The sequence below is a fragment of the Vicia villosa genome, unplaced genomic scaffold (genome assembly GCF_029867415.1).
Source record: "Vicia villosa cultivar HV-30 ecotype Madison, WI unplaced genomic scaffold, Vvil1.0 ctg.002551F_1_1, whole genome shotgun sequence".
Lineage (NCBI taxonomy): Eukaryota > Viridiplantae > Streptophyta > Magnoliopsida > Fabales > Fabaceae > Vicia > Vicia villosa.
In genome coordinates, this window is record NW_026705966.1 from 39,211 (window position 1) to 49,671 (window position 10,461).

At 32.7% G+C, this 10,461-nt stretch overlaps 1 protein-coding gene across 1 annotated transcript; it reads right to left on the bottom strand.

Moving 5' to 3' along the window:
* Positions 1 to 6,123: 6,123 nt before the first annotated feature.
* LOC131639190 (uncharacterized) lies at positions 6,124 to 7,294 on the bottom strand. The gene is made up of 4 exons (XM_058909694.1): positions 7,217 to 7,294; positions 6,866 to 6,984; positions 6,678 to 6,760; positions 6,124 to 6,295 (listed from the first exon to the last, which is right to left on the bottom strand). Exons 1-4 carry the CDS (start codon positions 7,239 to 7,241, stop codon positions 6,139 to 6,141), a joined length of 384 nt encoding a protein of 127 aa, XP_058765677.1. The 5' UTR covers positions 7,242 to 7,294; the 3' UTR covers positions 6,124 to 6,138.
* Between the last annotated feature and the right edge of the window lie 3,167 nt (positions 7,295 to 10,461).

Below are 10,461 nucleotides of genomic sequence, written 5' to 3' on the forward strand. Positions count from 1 at the left end.
CAAAATTCAATGGCCTATAATAATCCATTAATGTAATTGAAAAATGGTATATGCGTTGATATTAATTACAATTGTTATTATCACAAGAAAAAAACTCCAAAACAATCTAAAATGGTTAATTTTTAATGATGAGACCGGTTGATAAAATCGTTATTCGAAAATCTTTTAGTGATAGTTCTTTTGATAGTTGAGTAAATGAGCTGGGAACAAATTTGAAAACTCCAACTAGAAGAAAAATATTGCGACATTGACTACATCGAATAGTCACAAAGGCTTATAAAAACCAAAATCAGTGACTAGGTTTTTAGTTATATGTTAGGAAGAACATATCCCTAAAACCTACTCACCAATTTCTATTTGTTCAATGTCATGATCTTTATTCATCCAGCTGGAGCTTCCAAGTTTTATCTTAGCCCATTTATTCACGGCCAAAAGAACTCCAAAAAATTCCCGAATAGTGATTTCATCAATCATTGCATGTTCTCTCCATTAAAAATCAACCACTTTAAATTGGTTTGGAGATCTTGTTTTGTGATCATAACAACTTTAATATAAATGATGAAACCATTCTTCAATGACACTGATGAATTAATTGACATTGTTGAATTAAATGGCGTTATTGGATTTTGACCTCTAATAGAGTATTTTCCTATAGAAACATACATTATAGAATACTTAAAATGAAAAAAGAAAGGAGAAATATACATGTAGGAAAAACAAAAAATTAATAATAACCCGTAGAATAAACCTATGGGAAGAAGAAATAACGTTTATAAAGCAGTGTACAAATTGGAGATAACTACAATTTTTTATTTTATTTACTTTCCTTTCTCTAATTGCAAGGACAAACAAAAGAATAATAATAACAAATATTTCTATTATTGAAAATGAATCAAGTATTAGTAAATAAAAAATCTTCTACTTGTTTTTCTAATTAAAGTAGATGAAATCTGTGAACCAAGTATCCAATATCCAGTATCTTATATATATATTTAAAGGAGTATTCATCATATTTATATATAGATAGTTTACCGATTAAATTGATGGTTTATTCTATTTATAGTTTAGTACTTGTAATGAATCAAAATAGTAATGCAGAAGAATGTATATATAGTAAAATCAATTTGTGAAAAATAAAATGGAGAAACAAGTACGTGAATAGAAACTGATAAGGAACCGATTCACTTACTTAACTACTGAGTAAGTTGGATTAGATGGAAGTAAAATCAAATATCATAAAGTAACAGTAAATGAATTCTAAAAATCAGAGAAAAAGAAAGAAAAATAAAACTGCAGGAAGATTTGGAATATAATTGGATCGTCTTCGAATATGATAATCATTGATTAAGATTCTTTCACCATACACAAACTAGTGTTGTTATTGAAGGTGAAAGTACTGGATCCAGATCTGGTTTTAGCGGTGTTGGTTGAAGTTGTGGCTCAGTTCATAACGTGGTGTCAATTTATAATGATGCTATATTTTTTTTTATCTAATTTCTAACCGCTTGCTTTATATTGCTGCTACAGATATGGAGGTAATTGTAGACTTATTATTAGCTTCATTGCGTCACCTATGAATTATTCAATCAATTTCATCTGTTTTTAACTATTCGCCGCTTACAAACTATACAACCATTTCAAACTTATTGTTATTAGACTTCATTTTATTAGCCATAATATCATGTTATAATATTATTTTTTATTAAATTATAAATTAATTATAAAATTTTGGCAAATTAACAATTAAAAGAGATTAAGTGTCAAATAGTAAAAAGAATCCTACGGAAAAAATTATATATCAATATTTTATTTATTAACATAAACATTAACTATTACTGGTATTAAAAATTAATATAAACACAAATATCATATTTTTTAATACACGATGTTGTTTAATAGAACATAAAAAAAAAACTTTCCAAAATAACAGAACTCAAATATGAAAAAAAAGAAGCAGACAATGGAACTCATAAAACATACCCATAACATTTTCTCTCAACATAATCTAGAGAATCTTAAAAAGGTAAAGTTGAAAGTTTCAGACAGAAAGACTTGGATGTATTTCTTGAAACAAAAATCAAAAGCATGCATGTGATGTCTTTAAGACATTCAAGGCATTTATTGAAAAACAAAGTGATTGTAGAATCAAGACATTGAGAACAAACAAAGGTCAAGAATACCTCGCTGGTACAAGTTTCTTTGAGCAACATGGGATTGAGCATCAACTAATAACAAGATTGTACCTTAACGGAATGGAGTTGCTAAAAGAAAAAAACAGAACAATCATAGGTATGGTGAGATGCATTTTGAAGGCCAAACAAATGCCTAAGGAATTTTGGACAAAAGCTGTTGCTACTGCATTTTGTATATTAAATAGGTGTTCTACAAAGAGTGTCTAAGAAAAGACTCCCAAAGGAGCTTGGAGTGGAATAAGACCTTCAATCTTCCACCTTAGAGTTTTTGGATGTATTGCATATGCTCATGTACCATATCAATTGAGAAAAGAAGTTAGATGACAAACGAGAAAGATGTATTTTTTTTGTTACAGTTCAAACTCAAAGGCCTATAAGCTTTGCAATCCAGAGATGAATGAGGATTATGGTATTGGTCCTCAAAATCACAAAGGATCCGCTAATGACTTCAAATGAATACGAAGAGGAGATTGAATATAACCCAACACCTGATGAGCCAGAAACATCCAACAGACAACAAACGATACATGATGAGCCAAAAATATCCGACAGACAACAAAGGCAGCGTAGATTACCAGCCAGATTGCAAGATTGTCTTTTGGATAATGATAATGACCCATTTGATGAGGAGATTATCAACTTTTCTTTATTTGCATACTAAGAGCCATTTATTTTTAAAGAAGCAGCTCATTACACTTATTTGGAAGAGTTTAAAATCCAAAATGCTCGAGAAGACTAAAAGTTACCTTATGGCTTATAATCTAGCAACAATGGCATATGTATCATTGAAATATATGGCTTCATTTTAATTGTATCTTTTTGCATTGAGTCTCACTTTATTTCTAAAAAAACTTCCATTTTTCTTAAGCCTGTTGCGAAAAATCCATTTGGTTCCAATCAATGCAGTAGATGGAATTTTGGGAACAAACTCTCAAACAATGTTTCTATAAAATTGATTTAACTCCTCTTGAATAATAAGAGACTAATGTTCATCGATGAAAGTCTCATTAACTTCCTTTTGTTCAATTTGAGAAAGAAAAATCCATAAAGATACATACCTGATTAAGGGAGTGTCGAATTGTGACTCCCTTAAAAATATTTTGGATTGAATGACTTCTATAGTCCTCCATTATTTGGGAAGATCCGATGATCAATGTTGATTCTCCATTTATGTAATCTTCTATTGGACCTCGATCCTTTACTCGCACATTTTATCAATCATTATATAGATCTTTGTTTACTAGAGATGTTTTCCCCAAGATACATGCATAATTAACCGCATCTACCTCAACCGACTTTGGGTTATACTCATATGGATGACAAAATCTTGTTCAAGGGCAAGAATGAGTAGGGGTTTATGTTGTATTTTGTTTGTTTTGGTTGAAAATTAGACAGAGGAAGTGAAGAGCTTCCATGGTTTTTCTGTTTTCGTTGAAAGAGAAGAGGGGAACCGGAACAAAGAGAGAATGGGCATGTTTAGGTTTTTTTCCTTGTAAGCTAACGAAACGGGCCAGGGGACATAAGCCGAAAAGTCGGACCAGGTTTTTTCTCTTAAAAGTGCTATCATAGCATATTTCATTAATAGCAATTTCTATAAAACGCTATTGTAAGTACACTTTTTTTTAAAAATCATTTTTTTGGCGTGCAAAGATCAAAAAGCTACATTCAATTCAATACCAAATAACATTTTAAACCAAATCCATTTGTTTACAAATATCATAACATATTAATGTACAAAAAAAAAAGGCATTTCAATCAGGCCATAACCTCCACCGGGAAAACCTCCATAAGTATAATCAAATCCACCAAAACCATTGTTGTAAGTGTCATACCCCAATTTTTAACCCTAAGATCATACATGATTTGCATCTCCATCATTAATCAAGATCACAATCTTGAGATTTCATTTTTCGGTGTTACGTTCGCTTCCTCTTCGAGGGGAACTATCAAGCACCTAATTTTGTTTATTTGGTTTTATACTAACCAAAATCCAAAAATATGCATTTTGTTTCTTTTGTTTATATTTTACAGGTAAAAGATCGGGCAAAAATCAAAATAGTGCAAGAAAATGGATTTTTGAAAATTTCACTGTGGAAATCGATTTATCCATATGGGAAATCGATTTCCCTGGACGAAATTTGAAAAAAAGAGGGAAGCATGACACCATTTTGGCACCAATCACATTTTCTTTGATCATTTTTGTCATTTTACCAATTTTCCACCTCATCAAAATTAATTCCCTTCATTAAACCCACTTAAACCCCATTTTACCATTTAAACACCATTTAAACATAAGCTAATTACCAAATGCAAAAAGACAAAATTTCCACTACTCTTGCTCCCATCCTATAAATAGAGGTCTCTACTCCCTCATTTCTCAAGCTTGGAGAGCCAAAAAAGTGCTTACAAATTCATTTCTCACTCTTTCCAAAACCCTCACCCAAAGTTCATTTTCATAGAATTAGTGAGATTTACATTGAATCTCACTAGTTTTGAACTAAACCTCCTACATTTCACTCTTTTCTTTGTTTGTTCATCTCCAATTTTGAAGGATCTACACACTTTGTGCTTGTTCTTGAAGCTACTTCAACATTTGGTTCAAGAATTGGTAAATTCCTAATCTCTAAGATGTAGATCTTTCTTGCTTGTGTTCAATGCATCTTTGATGCTATATTGGTCCTATTTGATGGTGATTTGGTGGAAAATTCGTGCTCCAATTGATATGTGATCATAAGGTGTTTGTATGTTTGCTTAAGTCAAGTTTTATGCTTCCTAATGCTGATTTTTTGAAAACTGCGTGCGGGAAATCGATTTCCCTCTGTAGGAAATCGATTTCCACCTTGTTTTTATGCCGATTTTGAACTCAGTGTAGCAACCTGCCCTAAAAATAAAAGATTTAGAGTCGCCACCTATTCTGAAGGGAGACTAGGAAACCCTGCATGGTTAAGAGATCGGGGTAAGATACTATATTCAGGTCGAGGGAAGGTGTTAGGCACCCTCAACCCTTTCCTATGGCTTTGAATCTAAGGTTAACAGTTTTATGGCTAAGAGTATTAAGGTAAGGTTTATGCTTTTGAGGGTTAAATAATTAAGGGAAATGAAACGGAAAAAAATGAGATTTAGAGGGAAGGGGACTCGCCTTGTTGCCAAGTGCCTACGTCAAAAATAAAAAAGATGACTTAGGCAAAAATAAGGCATCCTGCTGACTGTAATTTCAAAAATAAACAGTTCAGGGAAAAGTTAGGGAAATCAAAAGAAAAGATGAAAAAGAGAAGTCAATAAATCCTCAAACAACAAAATATTGTGACTATCAAAAGGAAGAAGTGACTGCCATCTCGAAAGTTCTCTTTGCTTGTGGGCTATCATCATTACAAAGGTGCAATTCTAGAAGCCTCTTGGAACCTGAATGCATAAGCTGAATTAACTGAGTTTTAGGACTGAAGATCATCACGAAGGGGGTGGGTACAATCAAATTTTGAGCCTTATATCCTTTGTTTCTATATCCTTTAGTGTATTTGGCTAATTTTGTCAAAGGTGGAAATATCTGTGTAAGAAAATTTAGTATTTTATCTTTTTTTACCAATTTTATAATTAATATAATATCCTGTCTATTTATAAATTAATAAATTTAAAGCTTGAATGATGTGATTTTTTTTTTACATATCTTAAATATTTTGCGGGACTTTTGAGCCTCCATAAAGCAATCTCCCCAGTTTATTCACCAAGATACCAGCGGTCGCTCAAAACCCCCGCTGATAAATTGTGGGAATCGTATAAGCGGCAGTTTTTAAAACTCCCGCAAAATATTTAGCGGAGGTCAAAAACCTCCGCTAATTGAAAAAATAACCCCCGCTATACCGGAACTTAACAAGTATTTATTCTCCTCCACACAGACTTCAAGTAAATTTCACATGAATCGTCTATGGTATGGACGAAAACGTAGTGTCTAGAAATAGGCAAAACCAATGTAACTCAACAGACCTTTACTGTGCCCGACAATTGCCACAACTCTACGGTTTGTTTCATGAAAGTGTTGAGCCACAGAATGTATATCATCAACCTCCCTCCAGTAGATGCCAAATTCAAATGAACCTTCACTTTCCCTAGTAAGAAAACCCGAAAGCTAAATCAAAACGAAGCAGTTAAACAACCCTAGTGGTTGAGATTATGCCAAACAGAAATCAAATTTTGAATAGAAAGTAAACAATAAGTAACATAACTCAGAGTAATAACAATAACATAACTCAGAGTAATAACAAACGTTTGGTGACATCACATAATGCTATTAAGCTATTAATCAATGTCAAAATATAAAAATATTCAGCATCTGCTTCTACGAATCACATGCTTTTCATTATTGTCATCTTACACCAACCACTCCATGAAAAAAATGAAATTGCTTGCATATTTTGAAGTTCAAGATTACATTACAGGCATAAATAAGAACAAAATTCATGGTTTTGTTCTGTATTACAAGAAACTTACCCGTTTCCAGTGAAGTCAAAGCGGAAAGAACTGATTCCAGCATTCTCTAGAGCAGCAGCAAGTTGTGTCATGATAACATCTTCCTGAAGATTGATTGAAAAACATAACTCAACAATGAGATGGATTGAACCAAAATTATTATATTTTATAATGGTTTGCATAATAATCGAGAAACGACGGAAAGTAACCTTAGAAGCTCGAAGACCATGGCATAGAATAACAATCTCTTTGGTTCTAGCTTCATGTAATATCCCTACTAGTTTATTGCCATACTTGTTGGGTATTATGACTTTCTTCTGCTGAAATTCTGAAAAAATAATTCAACAGTTTAAGTCAGTTTCTTTGAAATTGATTGAACATTCAATATGCTACTTAGGTTAATAATTGTGACTCTGTTACAAATTCTACATTGATATTTATGTTAGTAGATAAGCATAAGCTCAAATAAATCAATTCAAACAAACCCTGTGTGTGGAACTTCTAAAATAACATACTTATAGAGCATGCATTAACCAGTGGCTTCAGAGGAAATAACTTACGAGGATTTTGTGAAGATTGGGCCATCTTCAAATTATGGACTTTTCCGGTGGATAGAAAGGCAAACCGAATCAAAATAAAGAGCATCTGTATTCTGTACTATAAACGTACTATTATTAGTCTATTTGGTCATTTTCATCAAATTTTGTAAAAAAATATTAAATTCTAGTGACGTGGATGTGTGGATGTACAACAAGGCTCTGACTCAGCATCTGTACTATAAGATAGGATTTTGAGTAGAAGCAAGTGCAGAATATAAGGACATCCAAGAGGCTGAAGAAAAATAATGGGATAATATTGGGAATTCAAGACGCAGAATAGTGGATGATGTTTCATCAACCTTCTTTTTCACTCATTTCCCATATGAGTTTGGAGCATATGGGGACATTGATGAGGTTGGTGATTTGAAACAAGAGGGATATTAGAAAGAGAAGATATGGTTTTGTTCATTTTTCAATGTTCAAGATAGAAGAGAGGTCAAAGTTGGAGTGGTTGCTTCAAGACGAAAGGGAGACAAAAGATCTTATGCAAATGTTGTTAAGAATCAAGATCAAAGAATTATTTTCAGAAATTAAGAGAAATTAGTTGAAAACTATCTGGAGTTTAATATAGAAGACAAAGATTTGAAAAGATTAAAAAACGGATGATGGTATTTTGTATAATTCGGGGATGGCTTATAATATCCAGAACATCTTCAATATGGAAGGTTATTTCGGAATTCAAGCTACACCATTAGGGGAGAATCTCTATTTGTTGGAAGAATGTGAAAAAAAGTCGTTTGGTGGAGGAAGGTAGTGATTGTTGGTAACCAGTTTTTTAAGGGTGTAACCTATACAGTTCTAGAGGTAACCGGTTACCATACAAAAGAGTTGTGTTGGATTTCAGGGTTACAGGGGTGTAATCGGTTATCAGTTTGGACAGAAATTTTTACAAACTTTAAAAATTCGTAATTTTTAACTCGGGTGTCCGTTTGACACGCTGTTTGAACATACGAGAAGCTAAAATTTTTTATATCATATAAAAATACTTTTGAAACCAGTGGATGAATATTTATCGAAAACATACACTTTTCTGTGCGACTTTGTGTGTTATGCTGAGATGTGTGTATGCTTTTATGTGTAGTGATGATGTGTGTTGTTGTTATGGATTGTATATTGTATGCATGAACAATATGTTACGTGTATTGACATGTCTCGTTGATGGATGTAGATATCAATGGGTTGTGTTTTTTACATGGTTGTGTCGCATGCATTTTGTGTTGTGGACTTTAGTCTTGTTGTTAGCTTTGATCCTAGATGGCGTGGATTGGGAGCGATGTGAACCAAGTTGTTTACAACTGTTGGCTCTGATCCTAGATGGCATGGATCGGGAGCGATGTGCACCAAATTATTCACGATTGGTGGCTCTGGTCCTAGATAGCGTGGATTCAAGAGCAATATTGTACCACATGCATAGTCTGTGAGTCAGTCTCATTGCATTGCATTATTGTTAACATTAATAAATAAGTTGTGTGGTTGATGTGTAAATCATAAATTGTTTTGGATGGGTGGATGTGTGAGATGTTGAATGTATGACTATGCATGATCATATTACTATATGCCTATTATTATACATTCTTTTATATTTTTGTGATATCTCACCCTTCTGTTGGAATGATGCTTTATACGGTATCATGTAGATAGTCAAGAGTAGTTTCGAGGCTGCAGAGTTTGAAAGAGGTTTCTCTTTATTTCTTTTCGAGTCGACATCATTGCTCTGATACGTAAAATCTGAGGGATGAATACTAAGTTATTTTTGACGATTTTTTTGGAGTCTTATGAACTCCCTGTTATTTGAATAGCAAGAACGGGTTCTACCACACTTCTCAGAGTAGCAAGAACAGGGAAGATAGTTGCAAAAGATTCAAATGAATTGGTTACTGCGACTCAACCATGTTCATAAACTTATCCTCCCAAACTTGTAATTTAATAATTTTAACTAGTCTTTCATCCTGTGATTTAAGAACTTGTGACTTACAATTTTTTATCTTCTTTGCATATGGAATATTGAAAAAGACTCAAAATATCAGAAGAATCAAACTAAGAATTTCCGTAAGACCGACAATCTAAAATAGTACACAAACAGATAACAGAAGTTGCAACATGAAGCATCATCCTGAATGAAACCAATACAAAAACTCTCCCATTTTGTATGCATCAACTGCTATATATGTTATTCACAATCTCCCCATTTGAGTGTCTTTTCCTTCCAAAACTCGATAGCTTTAATAGCTTTTCATACACTGCAACCATTAATGCTGATCTCATTCTCATTCCTGACCTTCTTGATTAAAAGTACCATTGTCTTTCTGAAACTGACTCAAGAAATTTAACAAAAACAAGGAGTCCTAACAAATTAATACCTTCATAAAAGTACTCTTCTTCGCTGAGTTCGTGGCTCGCTTGGCTTACAAATGTCTATACAAACAAAGGATCAACAACTGCAAAAATAGTATGATTTAATGCATATATTGCTACATAAATATTCTCTTTTAGAAAATCTCTTGATATTGTCAAAATAAGCAAATTCTCTGAAATGTTAGAGCTTGAACCATTTCTACTAAAAAAGAATTTCTTGTGCTAACAAACTTTTGGTTACAAGTATTAGCTTTGTCTTCATTAGGCAAAGAAGGAATATCTTGAAGAACTAATAGTTTTTCATAACCTAAAGAAATCAAAAGAAGACAATGATCATTCCATAAATTATGCTTCTTTGAAAACAGAAAGATAACAAGTTGATTTCTCCTTCACATCCATGAAAATGCACCTGTATCAAAATAAAAAATACTCATCGTATATATTGCTTTAACAACTTCTTTTGCTAAGAAAGAAAATTATAATTAGAGGAGCGAGAACTCTTACATTGTTGCATTATATCAAAAGAAGTATGCGTACCTCGTGAGCTCAAAGAGTATGTCTGTGCTTGGAATTAGTTCAAAGATATACGGTAGGGGGGATTTATGTCCTACATAAATGTTGTTAACTGTCACTTTGTAATTTGAAATATGATGGGGGGATTTTAAATTTTTGTTTCTATTTCATGTCATTGATGTCAAAATACAGAGTTAGATGTCGAAATCCAATAGCCCCATCTAATCCATTGTTGTAATTGAAAAATGGTATAAGCCTTAATATTATGGTTGTTATTATCACAAGACAAGATGTCGAAAACAATCTAAAAAGATTGATTTTTAAGTGTGAGACCATGT